This window comes from Mustela putorius, unplaced genomic scaffold (assembly GCF_011764305.1).
Source record: "Mustela putorius furo isolate JIRA1106 unplaced genomic scaffold, ASM1176430v1.1 tig00000788_pilon_pilon_pilon, whole genome shotgun sequence".
NCBI classification, from domain to species: Eukaryota; Metazoa; Chordata; class Mammalia; order Carnivora; family Mustelidae; genus Mustela; species Mustela putorius.
In genome coordinates this window covers 8,576,867-8,600,000 of record NW_025421481.1, presented here as the reverse complement: position 1 = coordinate 8,600,000, position 23,134 = coordinate 8,576,867, and the positions used below count along the sequence as shown (strand labels likewise).

General features: G+C 40.0%; 1 protein-coding gene across 1 annotated transcript in view; it reads left to right on the top strand.

The window, feature by feature from the left end:
- Positions 1–23,134, top strand: part of CFAP54 (cilia and flagella associated protein 54) — a 303,235-nt gene that overhangs the window by 269,480 nt on the left and 10,621 nt on the right. The window contains exons 66-67 of the mRNA XM_004748490.3: positions 1,469–1,610; positions 10,634–10,708. Coding sequence (XP_004748547.1) covers positions 1,469–1,610; positions 10,634–10,708 — 217 coding nt within the window. The remainder of the gene's footprint in view (positions 1–1,468; positions 1,611–10,633; positions 10,709–23,134) is intronic.

The following is a 23,134-nucleotide window of genomic DNA, read 5'->3' as shown; positions in this document are numbered from 1 at the left end:
TAAGAGGCCTATCAGGGCCAGAGAGGTTAGGTGACTTGTCGAGGGTTCCATGCTGGTGTGTGATGGAACCATCCATGACTCTCCCAGGTCCTTTGAGTCCTATCCTCTCTCCAATGCATCAAGTAGCTTTTCTAGCACTATTGGAGAGTACCATTTTTTAAAATGGATATATTCCAAGTAAACTTTCAATAACAGACCTTTACATATAAATCATTGCCTTTTTAATAGAAGAGTTTCTTTTTAAATTTTTAAATAATTTTATATATATATATATATATATATATATATTTTTTTTTTTTGACAGACAGAGATCACAAGTAGGCAGAGAGGCAGGCAGAGAGACAGGGAGGGGGAAGCAGGCTCCCTGCCAAGCAGAGAGCCTGATGCGGGGCTTGATCCCAGGACCCTGAGATCATGACCTGAGCCAAAGGCAGAGGCTTAATCCACAGAGCCACCCAGGTGCCCCATGTAGAAGAGTTTCTTAAACATACAATTTCAGGTCCTCTTATTTAATTAAAGATAATATTTAACCTTCTTTTGCTGAGAACCATCATTATGATATAAAGTATTATACCATAGTGTGGATGAGGACTTTGTGGAATATCAGAAAATAGACATTCCTGCATACATTCCTGATGTCAATTTGCTTTTATGGATCATTTATGCATTTCTCATAAAAGTTACCCTCTTTCCCTGGATGGAGACACCAACATGACTGCGTGCGCCTATGCGCGCGCACACACACACACGCACACATGTGCTAGGCCTGTAGCCTGGAATCACCACGGCCATCCAGGTAGCTCTTTGCCTCCTTCAACTGCTTCAAATGCTTTTGCATCTCCTGACTCCACTCATCTGTCAGTTTGCCTCTGCCTTCAGAGTACCCCCTGTTCGCTGGTCTGTGGCTCTAGAAGTTTCCCATCTTTAATATAATAGCCACTGTGTCCTCTACCTTCCGTCTTGGTTTTTGATTTTCCTTCTTTCTTGATTCTTCTCCCTACCCTTTCACTCTCCCACCTACAATACATTTCATTGTTGTAGGCTCATTGACTGGCCTTAATTCTTACCTTCAAGTCAGCAAGGCAGTCATAGCATGGCATCAAGATTTACACAGGAGCAAACTTTTGTCATTGCCTGGACTTTCCTTGCCTACGTCGATGTTTTATTTTCTTTGTTTTCATCTTAATCAATATTTTGGATGTGTGCCTTTTTCGGTTTTGTGCCTTTCCCAGTCATTTTATATCTGTTTGAATACATAACTAGATCATAAACCTTATACGGGTAGAATTATATCTCTTTGCTCATGTTTCCTAAATGAACAAATGATTGAATGAATGATGTTTGGGGATGCCAGAAATCCATGTGTTAATAACTCTGGATTTACTTTACATATATTATTGATTCTGGCAATAAATGAATGCCTTTCTTACATTTTTAAGTAAAATACATATCTATCTGTTATTTTTAGAGTTATTTCAATTCATGAGAAACTATCTAATCTTAAGCAAATAGCTGAAATATCATTGCCAGCAACTCCTGAAATTGCTTCAGATGACAATGTATCTGAAATGCAAGAAATGGAAGAGAAATCAATTGATAAGGAAATGGAAGTAAGTTATTTTGGAAAATTGTACTGCCGTTGCAGCATGGGTGTCATTTTATCTAATTATTTACATGATTTAACTAAACTTGAACTTTGTGGTTCTTCTGTTCTCTATTTTCTCTCTTTAGAGTATCAGAAATGATCCAACTTTTTTTGATACATAGGTAGTGTTTCCTTCAAAGCTCTTCTAAACTTACCAATTATAAGAATCTGATGGTGAGAGGGAGGGGAGGGAGAGGGTGGCTGGGTTATGGACATTGGGGAGGGTATGTGCTATGGTGACTGCTGTGAAATGTGTAAGCCTGATGATTCACAGAACTGTACTCCTGGGGCAAATAATACATTATATGTTAATTTTAAAAAAAGAATCTGATGTGAATGAATACAAAAGCAATCTAGAGAAATCATCCACATATCACTGTGAATATCAAGAAACAGCGCTCTGTAACTTTTTATTACTCTTTTATTCTTCATTCTTAAGTCTGTTGTTTGAACATTTTTATCACTCAAGAAATGTGTGAAGAAAAACTAGGAAATATAGATAAGCATATATTTTCCCAAACTTTTCTGTGCATATGTATTTTTCGAACAACAACAAAAAAGGTTGCACATCTTAATGGTGTATTATTAATTTGATCACATAGTTGAGTGGTTTCTGTGGTGATTGATAGACTATGTTTGGAGAAGAGGGTAATTTCTTTCTTTTTTTTTTTTAAGATTTTATTTATTTATTTGACAGAGATCACAAGTAGGCAGAAAGGCAGGCAGAGAGAGAGAGGAAGGGAAGCAGGCTCCCTGCTGAGCAGAGAGCCCGGTGTGGGGCTCGATCCCAAGACTCTGGGATCATGACCCAAGGCAAAAGCAGAGGCCTTAACCCACTGAGCCACCCAGGTGGCTGGAAGGTAATTTCTCTTTTACCCTTTCTAAGTTCTGAACCCGGCTGAGGAATGAAGTGTAGGAGATAGATGGTGGAGATCAAAATATCAGCAGAATTAACTGATAAAACTGACTGATTAGCAAACATGGTTTTAGGTCTTTTACCAAACGAGCTTAGTAGTATCTTATCCCTGAATGAGCAGACTTGCCCACCTAGTCACACAGGTACAACCATAGGATTCCCCACTACTGTTCCATCCCCACCAAACTCACTGCACATAGAAGCTGAGGCCAACAGTTCTACAGGCTGGGTGCCTCCAAAAATAGAAGCAAAGATTGCCCAGAAGGGGCTGAACCTACCATGATCTTTTGCTTTTTCCAAACTCACTAGTCAGATAAGTCAATCTACTTTTCTGGCAATAAATTAGCTACAAGTCTGAAAGAATCCGAAGTCTCCTTTTCGAGTGGAGTGGCAACTCTCACCCTCTTTGGAAATGAGAGGAACAGAAAAATATTTGTTCTCCCCTAATCACTTGCTCTTTGAATTCCCATTCGCACATTAATCCGATTTCTTGAGTTATAGATTCTGTAGTTATTGTGGCCATTTTTAAAATCAGACAGCTCTGCAAGACTTACTGAAAAGGGACAATCTCCTACCCAACCTCTCCTTACTCTAAAATCCTGCTCTGCAGAGGCAACCCTTTTCAGCTCTTTCAGCTGTTGCTCGTTATCTACTTCCATGTATTTAGTAATATGTAGGATCACTCATGAAAAATGAGGCAACAAACAGCCTTCAGATCCAAGTGGGCCAACTGAGGTCCTGCTCCATGTCTCCTCAGGCCAGCATCCAGGCTCGTAATACATCAATCATATGAAATATCACTGGTCACAGTAGCAGGAGGGAAGAAAGGGGGAAAAATCACACACTGGCTCTGAAGGCTTCTGTCATATCACTTCCATTATATTTCGTTGGCCAAATAAGTCACATGCTATGGCTTGGAAGGAGGAAAGCCAGAAATATTGATGAACGATGCTAAAAGCTAAAATAATTCTTTTTTCTTTGATGTATCAATTTCAGATATATCTGTTGATTTTATTATGGTATACAAGGATTTGATTCACTTAAACTTCTCCCCAACTTCTCCTTTCCCCATTCCCGAGTATTGTTATATCTACAGATTTTGGTTGAATCAATATTCAAGTATTTACATTACTACAGCCAAGTCAAATAGCTTACTAAGGTCATTTTCTTCTTGTATAAGCTTTGATTCTTCTTGACTTTTTTTTTTCCTTAACTTTCTTCATTTCATTTCATCAGAATTTTCATATGTTCATCCACAGATTTCTTACCCAAGTGTTCATGCTCATCAAATAATGTCTCAGTTCCTTTATTTCTTCTGCTTAATTGAGGACTGCCTGCCCCCAGTGCCTGCCACACAGCTCTAATTCTGGGACCTCCCTTTGTTGCTTTCCTGGTTGAAATCCCAGCCAGTTGGGGCCCGGCTCTGTTTTTCCTCTCTGTAAGCTTTTAGGATCTTCCCTTCATATTTGGTTTGTTGTATCTTTTTCCTTAAACCACTTTTTGCAAGGTTAATAGTCAATTACCAATAATAAAACATTTTTACTTTTTTTTTTTTAAGATTTTATTTATTTATTTGACAGAGAGAGATCACAAGTAGGCAGAGAGGCAGGCAGAGAGAGAGGGGAGAAGCAGGCTCCCCACCAAGGAGAGAGCCCGATCCCAGGACCCTGGGATCATGACCCGAGCCGAAGGCAGAGGCTTTAACCCTCTGAGCCACCCAGGTGCCCCAAACATTTTTACTTCTTAAAGAGTAGTATTGATATAGCTCTTTTTTTGTCTTTTTTCTATTTTTTTCTTTTTTACCATTTTAACCTTTTTTTTTTTAATTGAATTATAGTTGTTACGTTAGTTTTGGTTGTAGCTTTAGCCCTTTTTTATTGCTTTCCTCATCTATGCACTCATGTGAAGGCATAAAAGTTGGCAACTCTCATTTTCAGAGTATACTTATTTGCATTTTGAGTCTGAATTTATCAGTAGAGTGAGTGAATGCATTTTTCCTTATTGTGAAAGCAACAAGCCCAGCTTTACGAGGATTCATCAGGCAAGAACAGTTAGCCTTTGCGGAATGCCACTTCCCCATACTTACATCTCCTCTGCTGTGTGCTTGGATTTATGATAGAACTGATTATCTTAGATTTTGGGTTGTACATCCCCAAATTCTTTCAGTATCTTTGTATGTTATAATATGAATTGCCAGATGTTTCGTGATATTACTGATATACTGAATACTAAATACTGAGTATGAAATTTCCTAGTAGATCAGATACCTCAAACCCATGAGATTATATATGTTAGAAAATAATAATATAACACATATTTTTATAAAGTGTATGGTTGCCGTTTTATATCTGTTTTTAAAAAGAACTCAACTCATTTTTGCACTTCTTTTGTAGATCACTTAATAATCACAGTTTTTCAATTGTAGACCAAACATATCAGAGCCATAGTCTAGAATATTCTTTGCTGAAATTGTCCCTGAATCCACTTCTATATAGTTCATATATGGAAAATGATTATTTTCTCCTGAAACCATTTTTTCAGCTTAGTTTGTCTGAGGCAGTGAGAGTGAGCGTCCGTGAAAGCAGGGAGTCTAGGTTTTGCTCTACCACTCAGTTTTCTACCTAGGGTCAGTCACTTAGCAGGGACTTATTTTCATCTCATCTCTAAAATATGATCATTTCACTAAAATAGTGCTCTGAGATGGAGAGTTGTGTCCCTTGGTTGGAATGTGAGTCATCAGAAATTCCCTCTGGGCCCCTTGTGGCTAGCAAATTTATCACAATCAGCCCAATGTCTCAGTCAAGGGGTTGACTAAGAATATAAACAATACCAAATAAATGGGGATATGGGGCAGCATTTGGATGTAAGCAGAGGGAGGAATCCAGAGACCCTACCTTGCCTTAACCAAGGTTTGTGGCTTGCTTTCATGTCCTAATTGGAATGGTATATGTGAGTGGATCAGTCCTTGAGTAAAACAGAATGACTTCAGTCCTGATGTTCTCTGCTCAATCTTTGAATTTGTCTTATTCTTCGACTTAGAAAATGTTTCTTCAGCTCTAAGTAGGGCATTTTTAGGTATGTTTTAGTTCTGTTGGTTCTATGTATGAGAGAATGTCATCAAATGGAAGACAAACCATTATTTGTTTAGGTGAATTGGCAAACAGAGTAGTTCAGAACATTTGAAAAGTTGAGAAATAGAAGGAACATATAAAGTTTTCTCTTTTTCCAGTATGTCAGCTGGAACTTAAAAAAAAAAAAAAAGGCAGCTATATTCTGTGTTATAACAAATCCCATTCACTAAATCTGCCAGTTCGTTGTCATGACAACCTTCACTTGGTGCTAATTGGAAGTTAACTAGGACACTTGAAGAGATCGATTCTGGTCTGGAATTGGATAGGATTTCATAACCTCTATAATCTATTATATTTATTTCTATCACAGTATAGATTTTTGGTGAGTTATTAAATAGAAGGGCCCAGAAAATGTGCCTTTAGTTGATATGGGGGATAATGAATCTTATTCTCTTTCTTATTCCTTTCCCCTTTTTACCCCCCCCCCCCACCAAACTCCCACCAAAGCCTATAGTCTGGAATAAGCTAAGAAATTCAGAACACAGATATTAGTATGAGATGTATTAAGAGGGCTACACAACAGGTGTTCTAATCACTTCTGGCTTGAAAACTGTGTATGTCCTTCTAAAATGAACAACACTGGCTCAGAATGACTGAGTTATTTTAACCTGTCAGTTGTAGCTTTAGGGTTATCTTCAGAGCTTACCAGGGACTTGAAAGCATATGAAAGATGTAAACCATCCTGACTTTAAGAGACAAACACCTTATTTGGAATGATAGCATACTGATATGAAAAGCCTAACATATGTTTACCAATTCACCTCAGGTTAGTTCAGCAAACATTTATGGGATGCCTGGACTGTACAAGGCAATTAAAATTTGTATATAGTCAGGGTGCCTGTGTGGCTCTGTCATTTAAGCATCAGACTGTTGATTTCAGCTCAGGTGTTAATCTCAGGGTTGTTAGATCAAGCCCCATGTTGTGCTCTGCACTGGGCATGGAGCCTGTGTAAGATTTTCTGTCTCTCTCTCCCTCTGCCCCACCCCCCAAAATAAAATCTTAAAAAATTATAGTCAACATATCTCAAATATCAAAGGACTATGAAAACAGAAAAAAATACATTGAACATTAGCATCAATTAACAAATTCCTTTTGAGGAACTATTATGTGTAAAAATTTTTCCAGGCTTGGGGAGGAAATAAGAGCCTACAGAAATCAGTACAAGTAGGTCTTTGTCATGGAGGAGCTTCATCATTGTATGGGTCTGGCTGTAAGTACCTAGATGTCATTCATAATGAGCCCAGCCACCTGGTGGTCCTCTTTTAGCAAAATATGGCATTCAAAGAAACATCAATCTGATGTTCAAAACCATTGAAAATAATCGAAGTTTTTGTGGAATCTCTCATAAGAACATTTGAGAGGAAATCCTTTCATAATGCATAGCGAAATTTCTCTTAAATCTTTCCCCCCAACTGTGGTGTTCTTTAGTATCTCTCTGACATCCACATGTGGCCCTCTGACGAAATTCCCCAAAACACCCTGTACCAGTACTGTATTGTTTTGGCTTTTACATGTTTATATGGCTCTTCCTCTGTCTTTACTGCAAACTCCCTTGCTGGGGGTCTTATTCATAATCTTATATGCAATTTCTAGCCCGGTAACACACAGCCCTGACACACAGTGCTTCTCTAGTACTTGCTTCTGGTTGAAGGGCACTCAGAGCCGACTGAGGATAGAACAAGAGAAGGGATATAAAGTCAGGGACCAAATGTTCTACTCAGGACAATGAGTTATCTGTTGTGGCGGGAGAACAGGGTGAACAGTGAGAGATGGAAGACATGGGTGGAATGAAGTGCTTCCTCCTCTCTGATTCACCACATGGTACTCTTAATTTACTTTTCTCCCCACTAGACCATAAATCAACTGCTTAAGGACTCTCTTTCTGTCTTTTCATTACCAGCTTATGTCAGTTAGGATGCATACAGTAGGTGTTGAATGAAAAAATGGTGAGTGAACTTGGTTCTGTAAGCAAGGGCCAGGAAAAGGGAAGGGTGAGTATGTATGGGTGGTAGGAGAGGGAGGGGGCAGCACCTGGAAGGACTTCTCATGATCCACCCTATGATTTGCTGAGATTACTCTCAGCAAATGAACAAGGGTCATTCTTTGCTCTCTCAGTGCCTTGCCAGCCACACACAGTGGCATGTGGAGGAGGAATGAGGAAAGCAAGTTTAGAGGATGGAAAAGAGTTTAGGAATTTTTTTTTAAAGATTTTATTTATTTATTTGACAGACAGGGATCACAAGTGGGCAGAGACACAGGCAGACAGGAGGAAGCAGGCCCCCTGCCGAGCAGAGAGCCCGATGTGGGGCTTGATCCCAGGACCCTGAGATCATGACCTGAGCCGGAGGCAGAGGATTAACCCACTGAGCCACCCAGGCACTCCAGGAATGTTTTTTTCTGTAAGTGAAGGAAGATGAGGATTTCAACTAAGTCAAAGAACCAGCATGGTTATTTTTGAAGTAACTCAGAAAACCATCTTTGGTAGAATCATCAGATGCTCCTTTTTAAGGGAAAAATGGCAAAGATTGAACACAGGTCATTCTTTGTTCTCTCAGTGCCTTGCCAGCCACACACAGTATACCTCTGGCAGCTCTCTGCCTGGTGTGACAAGTTCAAGGCTACATTTCTGTGGTAGCCCAGCATCCAATCAGCCAACTTCTGATGTTTATTATGGTATACTACAAATAATGCCAAAGAAATAAGATGTTGTTGAGGTGAAATTTCTGCTTGATAAATGTTGAGACAGGGAGGAGAAGGCAATTATTTATCAGATAACATTGCTGTCTTCATCTGTTATGTGAAATGATTAATGATATAGACAGTCTCATTTTGTTTGATAGCTCTTGATGAAATCATGACAGTAACGTGTCATGGCTGTTACTGAAACCTTCCCTATAGGGAGGAAACCTACTTTAACCAGTCCTGAGAACTCAATTAGAAATATGGAAATATAGATAAATAAGAGAAGTATCAGAGTACAATGAGTCCTGAGAACTCAATTAGAAGTATAGAAATACAGATAAAGAAGAGGAGTATCAGTGTTCAGAGGAGTATCCTCTCTGTCTTAAAGTAGACCAAGAGCCTGGAAGGTTAATCACTGCCAAGTAGTATACCCTGATCAGTGCTGGATATCCTGCTTGCCCACCACCTTTTTTGGTCCCACTGAAGCTGGCCCATTTCTCGCCACGATCATTTTCTGCCCAAACAGTTTGAGTAGCCTCGTAGCTAATTTCTCTTTCTCTTTTTTCTTTCCGAGTCCAGTTCACCTTTAAACTGTGGCCAGAAGTATCTTTTATAAAGTGACCAGATCATGATTTTCTCAGGCCAGTGCCTCTAAAATTCCTTACTTTTACATGTTGCGAGTTCACCTCTCCAGCCTTTGTTTCTCATCACTCTCACTGCCATTCTTCCTATACATGCCCACAGTGAAGACCATATCAGATGCTTTGTGTTCTTGAATATCCACTGTTCTGTTGCTCACATGGCTCCCTCCATCTGGAATGTTCTTGTCCCCATTCTCTGCCAGTGAAATCCTACTATTCATTCAAGGCTCAATTCACATGCCCCTTCCTCCAAGAAGTCTTTCCGGTTCCTTACAATTCCTTTCTCCCACATTCAGTTTCCTCTAACCTATTCCTACCCATGTTCTGACTATGTTCTACTTGGTATTTTACTTAGGAGTGTATGAATCTATTCTTCTCATCTATTGAACACTTTGTGAGGATAGGGTCTGTTTCTTCATCTTTGTGTTCCACAGCATCTTGAATTTATTTGTTAAATTGAATTGAATTTGCAATAGCTTTAGAACTCTAAAATGTGATCTTTTCTATGTTCATGCATTTATTAAAACTTAAATATAATATGGTTTGGGGCTGTGAATTTAGTTGTTTGCTTCTATATTTTAAGGTTTCAATCAGCATTGGTCAATCATAATTTAAAAATTAGTGTAACTTTATCATTTTCATATTTCTGAATGCTGGTACACATGTGTATTAAACAACAATAAAAGTGAATTGTTGCTGGACACTGGCAACTTTACAAAGTAGGCAGAGTTTATCTCTGACAGTCTTGTAGTCGTGACTCCTTTAGCTATAAGTAAAGGAAGGCTACTTACACTAGTTCAAGTAAAGTAGGTGTGGTGGAAGGCAGTATGTGGCGGGGTACAATAAGTAAGTTCATACATAGGGACTGGAAACCAAACACAATGTGCCTCACAGAAAATGGAACTGTTGAGTCCGGAGCCAAGACTATGCTTAACTATGGGTGTGTGTAAGTTCTCACACATCTGTTTCCTTCTCTTATTCATCTTACATCTAGCCCAATGGCTGCCTTTTCCATGTTTGTCTCAGGACCTTCAGCTACTATAGTTAGTACTCACTATAGCTCTCTTCTCTTGCCCTTCCTTCTATGAAATTATGATAATGGAGAATCTGATTGACTCATCCCTGCACATGAGTAGGTCCATCTGGGGTCAGAGGTCCACACATAAACATGGCTGTGTCCACACAGTAGGGGGTGTGGCAGTGTCACCAGCAACGGACAATGTAATGTACAGACTCTTGGTTCCTTTTCATTTACTCTGTTTCATTCTCAATTCTTAACCATTCTTCTCTGCTATTTGAATCTCTTTATCCCCGGGTTCTCTTCTCAGAAGAAAAGTGATTTTCTAAAACTTTATTCTGGTGTGAATTCTGTAACATATGAATTTTAACAATGAAATAATGTATCATTCATAAGTAAATCTTATCTATTATGGCCATCCTGTGTCTTTTCAAATAATTTTAATTATATAAGGGATTGTGACCTATGAGTCTTAGTTTTCTCCTGGGAATTAGGGTTAGGTGGTGATGCAAGAAAAGACAAATGAAATAGTTCATAACTAAAATATCTAGTAGTTTACCAGTAACTTCAACCTCACTTTATTGTCTTCTTATTTCTAGGACATGATTATTGAATGTTGCTCTGAAATAATAAATCTGTTTTTGACTGATGGAGATGTAAGACCATTGTCTGAGGTATGTATCTTTTTGAAAATGTATCTGATTCTCTCACAAGTATTATTGTTGCTATGGAAACAGAAATACAGAAAACATCTATTATGAAAGTATCAAGGGCCTAACCTTCCTTAATTAATGTGAAAAAGTGATAAACAGGAGTTTATAATAGCATGTTGTTTTGGTTAAAAATATTCTTTTTTAAAAAATCAAGTAGAGAGAATTATAAAGAGGATAATTTTAAAATCATCTCAACTCTGCTATTCAGAGAATAACCAACTATGGGCATTTAAGAGAATATCTCAAATTTTTTCCACATATAAATAAACATTAGAATTTTTACATCAATGGAATTATTACTGTACATGCATTCTATAGTTTGATTTTTTTTTTTTTTTTACTTAACAGTAGTGTTATGGAGATATTTTTATGTGAAAAGTCTACCTTGTCATGTTTAATACCATTATAGCATAATGGTCCCCTTTGTATATTTGTTGTCAGGCTCTATTTATACAACTAGATTTTTATTCAAGGATCTTGAGGTTGATGGATTCTAGCATATACATATTTCACCCTTCTGTATTATTTCCTCATAGTTATTTCTTAGGAGTACGGTTTTGGAGTAAAAAAGTAAATATACTTGTTTATTATGGTGGGGTATACATAATATAAAAATTATGTTTTTAACCATCTCTAAGTATACACTTTAGTGGCATTAAGTACATTCACAATGCTGTGCAACCATCTCCACCATCCACCTCCAGAATTTCTTACCATTCTAAACAGAAACTTTGTATCCATTAAATAATAACTCCCCATTTCCTCTTCCCCCAGCTCCTGGTAACCTCCATTCTACTTTTGGTTTCTACTGTACTATTTGCCCATCCTAGACACCTGAACGTAAGTGGAGTCATGCATACTCATCTTGTATGGCTGGCTTATTCCACTTAGTTCAGTGTTTTCAAAGCTCATCTTATAGCACATGTCACTCCTTTATCCCTTCTTAAGGCTTGATAATACCCCATTCTGCAGATGTACTACGTATATTTATCGGTTCTTTTGTAGGTAGTCATTTGAGTTGTTTCTCCCTTTTGGCTGTTGTAAATAATGCTGCTGTGAACGTGAGTGTAGAGGCATCTGCTTTCAGTTCTCCCAGGATCTACACTCTCTCACTGACAGTAGATGAGAGTTACCCATGTATTCCTCTAGACAGGCTCTCCTCCCCAACCTCTCCTTTCTCTTCCCCTTCCTCTTCTTTTCCCTCTCTTGTCTTCCTCCTTCCTTTTTGCTAACCATTCTAGGTATGGTAAGTGAAAAAAAATGACATTTTCAGTTATTTCGTATTTACTAATTATCTGGCCAAATATAAGTTTATATGTTTGTTGGCAATCAGTATTTCTCCTTTTGTGAAATAGTACTCACTCATTCAGTCAGTCCACAAATCTTTAGGGTGAGCTGTGCATGTGTCAGGAAGCCCTTTCTAAAACCCTGGAGAGCCAGATGTGAACAAGCAGCAAAGACCTTGCTTTCTTGGAGCTGCCATTTTTGTGGAAGGAAATAGCAAATAATAATAATAAGTCACTAAGCAGGATGATTTCAGATTCTGTTAAATGATATGAAAGAGAAAATGGAGTTATATGTTAGAGTAGGATCAGGTCAGCAAACTACAGCCTATGAACTCCATCAGGCCCACTGCCCATTTTATAAATAAAGATTTATTGGAACACAGCATGCTTGTTTGTTTATTTGTGATCTCTAGCTGCTATGAGCTATAGCAGCAGAGTTGGGTAGTTTTGACAGAGACCAGATAGCCCAGAAAGGCTCAGTTTTTTATTTTCTGGCCCTTTATAGGAAAAAAGTTTGCTAGACCCTGTGATAGAAGGTAAAAGGAAATGGGGCAAGAGATTAGATAGGGTGGGCCAGGAAGACCTATCTTAGGAGATAATATTTGAAGTAAGAACTGAAATACTACACTGTGTTTCTCCCACTAGATCATTAGTTTCTTGGATACGGAGCAGTACTTATCTTAATTTTTTGAATACTTTTAAGTGCCTAGCACCATGTATCACTTGGTTACTCTTTCTTGAATTGAATCAAAGTTTCTTTAGTTTTTGTTTTGTTTTTTTTTTTTTTTAAGATTTTATTTATTTATTTGACAGAGATCACAAGTAGGCAGAGAGGCAGGCAGAGAGAGAGGAGGGGGGAACCAGGCTCCCTGCAGAGCAGAGAGCCCAATGCGGTACTTGATCCCAGGAACCCGGGATCATGACCTGAGCCGAAGGCAGAGGCTTTAACCCACTGAGCCACCCAGGCGTCCCACTTTTAAATATCTGAAATTTAATATTTGACTTTTTAAAAAAAAATTGGCCATTCATGTCCTTTTCTAGTTTTTTAAAAGGGGAACCTAATTACGTATCATAGAAATATATAGATTTACCATGGGAGACATTATAATAAAGATCAAGTTTAATCTAATTTCATACAAACTATGGTTAAAAATAGGTCACCGAAGAAGGAGTTGCTATTTTAAGACACATGATACATAGCACTAATGGGCTCGGGCATCTGACAGAACTGGGTTGGAATCGTCGCCTTGAATCTTACTAGTTGTACGACCACAGGCAAGTTATTTAATTTCCCTGAGCTTCAGCTTTCTCAAATGTAAAGTGGGGGTAATAATGCCAACACTTCACAACTGTGAGGGCTAAAGGAAATAATACATGTTAAGTATTTGGAATAGCGCCTCGCACAAATAAATGTTTGGTAATTATTAGCTGTTTTAGGCATCATCACCACCCCTAATGGTGGTCCTGCCTTCCGCATGTGAATTCTTCATCCCCTAGTCAACTAATTTCAAAGAGATTTTTAGAATCGAAATTTATTTTGAAATATTGACAGAAAAGGAGAGGAATGGTGTTAAAGACAAAGATAGGGCACCTGGCTGGCTCAGTCGGTGGGAGTATGCAACTCTTGATCTCAGGGTTGTGAGTTCTAGACCCACATTGGGTATAAAGATTACATTAAAAAAAAAAATCTAAAAAAAAAAAAAAGAGAGAGAGAGAAAGAACCAGGAGGCATTTTCTTTGTGATGCACATCACTGTTGAATCCCAGAGACACTGGGTAAGCGTGCTGGATCCTGACTTGTGATCCCTGCAGTGAAAGACTCCACCAGTCCAAGAGAAGGCGCCCCCCCCCCAGTTGAATCCCATACTGATAGCTCCCCTGAAAGCAACCCTTACCTAGTAGTGCTGGGGTGGGGCATGGGAATTTCCAAGCCTGTTCCAAAAAGCAAATTGTTAGACAAACAAAATGACATGCCTTAGTGAAGTCGTATTTGTCACTGAGATGAGATCTCACTGTGCAATTTGGTTCCTTACTGCAACACCTGTTGCAATTGCCTTCGCCTATGCTGCGTCTTCCTAATTAAAACAAATATTGCTATCCACAGCCTGTGACCAAAAAAACTGAGAATAGCAAGAAAATGGAGGAAGGAAATGAACACTCTGTGCTAAACTTCTTAGTGAGTTATCACAAGGGATTAAATGACCATTAAAATTCATTTCTGGTGTACTAACAACAAAGTAATCCTTTCCTTGCCTACATAGATTCAAATTATTGCAGTTTCCAGGTTGTCAGGTAGGATTCAGTCCTGATGCTAAAAATATGCTTTCTGTTCTTGTGGTGACTGACCACGAGGAGGACTGAGTCATTATATACAACCGTCTGCTCATCAGTAATTATTGACTTCCAGCTGCACAAGGACATTGGTGTGTAGATACTTTTGTCACTGCAAAAGCAGCAGATGTTAAAAGCCCTGTTTTCAGCTAAATTAAGTATTTTCCTATTGGTTCACATTATACAAATACATTTACTGTGTGTGTGTGTGTGTGTGTGTGCGTGCACAGACCAGAGTCATACAGAATCAGTATGGAAGGAAATTCCTAGGAGCAGAGCCTGATTCAAAGGTGGAAAAGGTGATTCTAAGCCAAGAGATAAGCCTCACTGTGTAAGAAGATTGCAAACTAGTTTTTCTTGGCTGCATGAATTTGGTAGGATTCCTTTTAGTTCAGGATTTCTAGCTAGACCTAGCATAGTGCCAAATAATAATGATAATAATCATTAATGCAAATACTACTGCTAGTAATAATTTTTATTGAGCACATGGCATGTGCAGACACTACTCAGTGTTTTAAATATAGTATCTCATTGAATATTGCAAGAATTCTGTGAAGATGGTTATTATTATTATCCCCACATTAGAAATGAAGAAATTAAGCAGCATGTTCAGGATCTCACACCTTGTAAGTGGTGGAGGCAGGAGTCAAAGACAGTCCTGCTTCAGTCTGAGGTCTGCATCTCTAAGTTATACCCAGCGAATGTTTCATTAGAATAGGGAGCCGATGCTGCAGGGAATTGAGGAATGAGAGTGTGAAAGTTGCAGGTATAGATGAATCTTCAGGAAGGTTTGGGTGAGACGTGTGCAGGGGTGGAGGAACAGCGGGAGGGAGCTGGTCAGGAGGGCACTAGGATCCGAGCTGCGATGAGGGGGAAGGGCTAAGAGGGGAGGAGGATGCCTCTTAGAAGAGGTCAGGACAGACAGTGGAGGAGGGTCTTTGGAGAGGCTGGGAACACAAAGACCTTGACCGCGTGAGCAACAGAGAGGACTGGGAACAGAGGAAGGTCACCTCTTTCTCTGTGTCTGGGGGTGGGAGGCTGGTGCGCAGGAGGGAGGGTGAGGGTGGGAGTGTGACTGAGTGTGGAAGAAAAGGGTGGGAGAAGCTGAGGCAGTTCACACGCAGAGGTGTTCACTTTCTTCACGAAGTGGAGGCAAGTTTACCTGCTGTGCAGCAAGGTCGGGGGTGGAGAGCACGGTCTTCCGAGAGAATGAGGACGGTCTTGAGTATTCACAGTTGTTAGGTGTGTTGAGCGAGGAAGCAGAGCAAGGACAGATAAGAGAATCAAAGGCCACGTGGAGATTTACAGATCAGACATTTGTGGGGGGCACCAGGTGGCTTGGCTTGTGGGTTTTCCCTAGTCCCCCTACCTTCCTGGACACGGGAGAGGAAAATGGCAATAGAGGCCAATGCTAGAGGAGAGTAGGAGCAAGGCAGCGGAGAGCATGGGAGAGGCTTCACAGCCATGAATTCACCTCAGAATAGATCCAAAACTCCTCTCTTCCACTCTGAAAGGGCACCAAGATGGCCTGATTCTCAAGCCCCGGCTGTGCTTAAAATAGTTTAATTATGCAATATATTTCCTTAAAAATAACCTGGATTTAAGATTAAAAAATATCCTTAGTGACAGATAAGTTCTAAGGACTTCCATGACATTATTATGTACATTATCCATGTGCTTTCCTTTTCACACGGCTGAATTTAGTGTGCACACGTTCCCTTATTTCTGATTCCTAAAATGATCATTTTTTGATGTATTTAGGATCAGATATTGACACCAACCACAGGCTGGTCACTAAAAGAATTATTATCTTTAAGAAGGTTTGGGTAAGAAGTATGGAGAGGGCAGAAGAACTGGTAGAGGGAGACACAGAGTCACAGATATATTAACCTATCTTAGTTTAGTCATTAGCATCTTTAATTGTATGTCTGATGTATTGATTCTACCATATGACCGCCTTTACGGTTATGACCCCTTTTGACCTTATGACCCTGGCTGTGAGCCGGGGGATCACTCCACAATGCTCGCATCTTACCTTTTGCTCTGTTATCATGTAAAAATGGGAAATAACCCACCCTAATGTGTTAACCTAACCCAGACTGCCTTCTTGTTATCACTTCCTCTCCGGCCCAGGGTTTAGATCCCCATATTTAGCTCTTATCAAAATGTGTTCTAATGATGTGCTTCCATATTGGTCTCCCCTATGAGAGCAGACTGGGTTTTATATAATAAGACTGGATCTTATTACATTTTATGCTCATTGCCCTGCCCACTGCTGACTCTCAAAGAGGTTTTTAATAAATGTTTGTGAAATGAACGAATGCTCTTAATGCATCTTCCAGAGATCCCCCTGGGTTGCAGTTCTAGTCCAGACATTACCAGTGACTTTGGGCTCATCATCTCCATACATTTGAATAGTAAAATCTGGCAACTGCATCTTCTTTGCCAGCCATTGGACTGGACACTGGGATACAGAAGAAACAGCTGGAGCCCCTGCCTTTGGTTTGGTGGAGGAGACAGACAAATATGAAGTAATTACAGTACAGGATAGCACAGAGGCCTGGGGGCCAGACACCCCTCCTCAGTAATAATCTCAGTTAATATTCTTCTATTATCTTGACATAATTCTGAAGGTGAGAAATTCCCTGTGATATCCTTTAAGAAGGGTTCAATAATTCCCTACAAGAAATCAAGTTAGTAGAAGCTCCTGTGGCCAATGGTTCGGAGTTTTAATTACTTTGGAAAATGATTGGAAGGCAGTAGAGAATCCTTAGGTAGATATAAACATGATCAAGGGTGCCCATGAAAGCCTTTTCCTCTGACTAGGAAGACCTTTGAAAGACGAGGCAGAAAACTCAAGCCCTAGGTTCAGTGGTAAAGGCATGATTTATGGCTTTATTCATGGGGATGGAAAGAACGGAACAAATCCCCAAAGCCCTGGAGACAGAAATGAAGATAGAAGTTAAAAAAAAAAAAAAAAAAGAACAAGCCAATGTGAGCTCAGCTGCAAGCTGCACTGGGTGTACGGCACCGTGCTGGCCCCAAAGGAGGAATCCCAGGTGAGAAAGACAGAGTCCTTGCCCTGAAGACGCTCTAGAGAGGAGGAATGGTGCTAATGCTTAATGAAGATGATGGTCCTCGTCCTCGTTTTACAATGGGTGATTGTTTCGCATAAAAGTGGGAAGAAAGAGATTAACAGGTTAAAAGACCTGCCCCAAGTCACACAGCTAGTAACTGTCCCAGTGAGGACTGGCAGACTCCAGAGCCTGGGCTCTAGCCCTGATCATCACATTGAAGCGAGCAGTGTCCCCCTTTTCAGTCTGGGCCCTCTTGGCCATCAGGGGGAGGGGCTGGACTGAGCCATAGGTGGCTGAGGGAGAATGAGTGGGTGGTCGTGAGTGGACAAGCTTGGGATCCAAACTGCCCAGCTCCGAATCCCAGCCCAGCCCTGATGTCACTAGTTGTGTGACCTTGGGCGGGTGGTTTATCCTCCATGCTTCCATTTCCTTATTTGTAGGGTGGGAATAAAAATTATACTTAGATCCAGGCACCTGGGTGGCTCAGTTGGTTGAGCTTTCGACTCTTGGCCTCAGCTCAGGTCTCGATCGATCGATCTCAGGGTTGTGAGTTCAGGCCTAGAGTTGATCTCTATGCTGGGCGTGGAGCCTACTTAAAAAAAAAAAATAGTACTTAGCTCATGGGTTTGTTGTGTGGATTAAGTGAGTTAATCCACATAAACTCATAGGTAGTGCCTGGCACCATCCTAAGCAAAACATTATGATCATCTCAGAGCCATGTGAATTCCCTTGGAGTTAGGCCCTTGTAAGCAAAGTAGTGGCTATAGTAGAAAACCTGTGTAGCATAAAGCATCTGAGTACATCCCGAAGGAGAGGCTATAGAAATTCCAGTGCTAGGAATGACTGCTTGCATCACTTTTAGCCACATGCATGTCCCATTTTCCTCTGTTCCAATTACTATTATTATTTAACAAAGCACCCCAAACTTAGTGGCATAAAATGACCCACATTTTACTAAATATTTGAAAGGATCTGTCTTCATTCTATGGTATCTAGAGCATCAGCTGGGAAGACTCACACTTTGGGAATGATTCAGATTCTGAGGGCTGGAATCCCTGAAGGCTCAAAGGCTAGTTTGGTTTGGTGCTTGATGCCGGCAGTAGGCTTGGGGCTAAGAGCTGGGGACACAGAGTAGGCGGCTTGGGGCTAAGAGCTGGGGACACAGAGTAGGCTGTGGGCCAAAACGTGACATGTGGCCTCTGTGTGGCCAGTTGGGCTTCAGCACAGTATAGCGTCTGGGTTTCAAGAATGAGCCTCCCAAGAGAACCAGGGAGAACTCTATCACTGTTTCTGCCCCAGCTTTTTAAGCCACATAATGCAGATTCTACCTCTTGATGGGCAGTGTCAAGGTCAAACTGTAAGAAGGGCATGGGATCGAGAGCTATTGTTGCAGCCATTTTGGGAAAATGCAATCTGCCCCAACATCCAGTTTGTTGGCTTCTTCCTACTCTGACCAGACGCCGCTCCTGGCAACCTGCTTAGGAGCTTTTAAAAATTAATTGGCAACTCTCTCCAAATATGCTCTGTAGCTGCCCAGAAATTGCTGTGCATTTCTACAGAGAAGGGTAGAAGATAAACCAGGTGGGTTGTCAAAGCACCCTTGGAAATGCAGCTTTTCTGGGTGGTGAATGGGGTTTCAGGTGTCCCTATTTATATGGGACAGCTCCCACTTCACTTGTTTTTTAAGCTGTTAAATCTTACATGCTGATGCCAAGCTAGTTACTTTCCTTTGGCTAATTTCATTACATTACCCTATGCCTCTTGGGTTTTTTTTTGTTTTTTTTTTTTGTTTTTTTTAACAAAACTTTCCGAATGTTGACGATAACCTTGTGGTCTTTTAAACTGTCATTTACAGCACTGGGCTTAAGGCTTCACATATTCTACAGTAGCTGTTTATTAAGTCTTTAAAAATTAATTTTACTAATAACTCTAACTTCTTTTGGTGGAGTTGAGAGTTACAGATTTCCTTTTCTTTTTCTTCTTCTTTTTTTTTTTTTTTTTTTTTTTTGGTACCAGCCAAGAGCTGTCTGAATAGATTTTATGGGCATCTGAATTATATCTTTCTTCTCTGAGACATTATCATTCTGTCCTCAAGTGAAGAGTATCCTTTGTGTGTAAGTTCATGAGACATCCACTTAATATTCTTATATTCTTTTGAAGACAATACCGAATGACATCAGTTCCACACTGCTTTTAAAACATAGCCCTGACTTTGATTCCATCCTCTCACTGTTCACTTCTAGCTGTCAAATTTGGCGAAGGGAAAAAGAAAGCCCTTAAGAAAAGGCCAGGCTATTAATGTGCTCTTCAAAATGCTAAGAAAAGGCTAAGCTGTTTATAGCGTTTTCAAAATGCTCATCTCTCAGAGATTTGCCAGCAATAGTGTCAAGGTGAAATACGCTCCCGCTCATCATGGAACCAGAGTCTTTGTGCTCTCTGTGCTCAAAGGACTGGTCCTACTTTTGTGATACGTGCAATTTGCTGTATAATGATACTTGGATGTAATTTAAACCAAAATATAATCATGAACCTGATATTGTGTATTTACTTTCTAAGTGGCAAGCAGTGTGTATACTGCTGGATCAAGCAAGCCTGGCCTCATTCAGGATACAACTGCATTTCTAAACCAAAGGGATGACTTCCTGAAGTTTAGTCACTTTGGGTATCTTCAAAGGAGGTGAAAGGCAGGGGTATAATTAGCATATCTGTTTACTGTTTTCCATTTTGCTAAAAATGGAGGTAAACAGTTTCATTTACCTCATTCATTTTGCAGAACTTTTTCCCTTATTAAAAAACTGTACCCTTAGCAATGAGATCATATTTCCATTTTCAGAGATACTGACTTTTGCCTCATATAGCTGAGTCAACTGGTAAGCTTTGGAATTTCTCTGCACAAATGTTTTCATATTAAAATAAACCCACCAAGAAGGAGCAGGTGTAAATTTACCCATTTTCCTCCTTAATACTTAGGACACTAGCCATTCGAGATTTTTGCTCTTATTTTGCCTGTATCTCAGGCAGCTAATGCCATTATGTTTTTTTCTCAGCCACCTGTGAGAGCCCGGTAGGATAGGAAGACCACTTGGTACAAGCTCTTGTCCAGTTTGGCCCCCTGCGGACAAGTCATTAATCCTTAATGATCCCAGGGCTGTTAGATTCTGCTAAGGCAGATACATTTGGAAGGAATGTATCTTAGTGGATAAAAACATGAGTTAATTCTTGGTTCCACCATCTATTGATTGCATGACTGTGAGCAAGTTACTTTATTTCGCAGCACTTCAGTTTCTTGTCTGTAGGTTCTCCTCACAGAGAGTTATGTTCGAAAAAGCATTCAATGCATTTCATACCCGGACAGTGTTAACGCCAGTGGTAAGCATTTGATACGTTGTGGTCATCTTTCTTTTTTCCTGCCTTAATGTGAAATGAGTCTTTGTTCATCTGACCATTGGAAACTTCCTTCATTAGTGGCTTTCAGCCTATCTAAATATTTGCTAATTTTCAGAAGGGTAAATGGGCACTTAATAGATGTATTATTATTTTTCAGCCATCCTTTTCTTTAATTAAACTTTTTGTTTTGAGATCATTATAGATTTACTTGCAATTATAAGAAATAATATAGAGAGATCCTGTGTACCCTTCACCCAGTTGTCCCCAGTGGTAACATCTTGCAGAATGAAAGGATATCATAACCAAGACGCTGACATTTATAGTCAGGTTACAGAACAATTTTGTCACTACAAGGACCCCCACCGCTATACCTGATTTCTGACAATTACTACTCTATTCTCCATGTCTATAATTTTGTCTTTTTTAAGAATGTTATATAAAAGGAACCATTCACTATGTAACCCTTTGGGGGGTTGTCATTTTTTCACTCAGTGTTAATTCCCCAGAGAGCTATTAGACTACACTTCTGGATGAGCTAAAAGAATTCTTACAAACATTGGCACATTTTTTGTGGCCACAGAATTATCCATAGCCGGAAGTTCCTGATGCAGGACCTGGGACATAATGCCTGCAGATGTTCAGGGAAGCTCGGTGGTGAATTCCCACTCCACCTCCTTCCAGCCTTCCTCCTTCTCCTGCCTGTTGTTTTCCTCTTGCCCCCTTCCTCTGCGTCCTCGTTTATTAATACTGACACACGAGCTTGATTGCTTAAGTTAGAATTTCTAAAAAGAGTTCTGTGAAAGGATTTATGTGAAATTCCTTTGTCAATTGCAAACTTTGTTAGACTTTCTATCAGCCGTTGCCGGGCCGTGTCGGCCATATTGTGAGAGTGGTTTGCAGGCAGCTGCCGTGTTCGCTGAGCTGAATAAAGAAGTCAGTGTGAGCAGTTTTTCTTTCCAGGCCCCCACGGGAGGTCTGCCCTCCAGTTTGCTGCTGCAAGTGGAAGCTATGAACAAAGCCTGTCAGGCTTTGGTTCTAAACAACAAAGTCCCATGAACAAAATTCGAACTTCAGTTCATGTTCTTTGTCGAGACTTTGTTCTAAAAAAAGAGTCTCCTCCTGGGGCGCCTGGGTGGCTCAGTTGGTTAAGCTGTTAAGTGTCTGCCTTTGGCTCAGGTCATGATCCTGGGGTCCTGGGATGGAGCCCGGGATCAGGTTCCTTGCTCAGTGGGGAGCCTGCTTCCCCTTCTCCTTCTGACCCTTTACTCTCTCTCAAGTAAAAAAAAAACAAAAAACAAAAAACAAAAAAACAAAAAAAACCCCACGAAGTTATGTTATTCACCATACAGTACATCATTAGTTTCTGATGTAGTGTTCCATGATTCATTGTAATATAATAAAAAAATTAATTTAAAAAATCTAAAAGATGAAAATAATTAAGAACAAAAAGAGCCTTTTGTATCTATTTGCGGGACTATAAGCCCTGTGATTCCTGTTATAAAAAAAAAAAAATCAGGAAATGCCAAGTATTGTTTGAATTCTGGGGTTTTCATTTCTACATCCCTGGTCAAAAGCCCATAGGCAGACTGGATAGAGCCCTTCAGGAGGGAGCGCAGCTTCAGTGTACCCACTTACAGCATTTCTTCCTCTAAGTTTGCTGCTGAGATTCAAAGTCCTGACCTTTAAGAGGAGTTAAACCCTTACTCTGATGGCAGCTGCTTCCCTCCCTCCACCCCATATGATAAGGAGAGGACAAACTTGCCAGACTTGCCAGAGCATACCTGTTCTAGACAGGATGGGCTGGGTTATGCTGTGCCCACAATCCCCAAATCTCCATGGCAATAAAGGTTCTTTTCTTTCTCATGCAAAGTTCTGTGAGGGTGGAACAACTCTCCTTTTACTTATTAGCCATGCTGTCTGGACCTCGTGGCCTCCAAGGTCACCACTGCAGGAGAGGAGAACTAGAGGACTTCACTGGATGCTTTTAGTAGGGCCACCATGCACCTCAGTTTGCCTGCAACACTCATAACGTATACCTATTGATGTGGAAAGATGCTTAATATACTTTCCTTTTATTCTCAGAAAGTGTCCCAGTTTAGGCAATAAATCAGGTTAACCATTTCCAAGAGCCAGCATGTAATGAATATCATAATTTCTGTTCATATGGTATTGGCTTCAACCTGCTATGCAGGCACATAGAGAATTTTAGAGGGACAAATATGTATTTTAGTGAACACTAACAACTTCTGGCACAATAGGCATTTTGCAGGAATGCCATGAATTTTATATGTATATATATATTTTTAT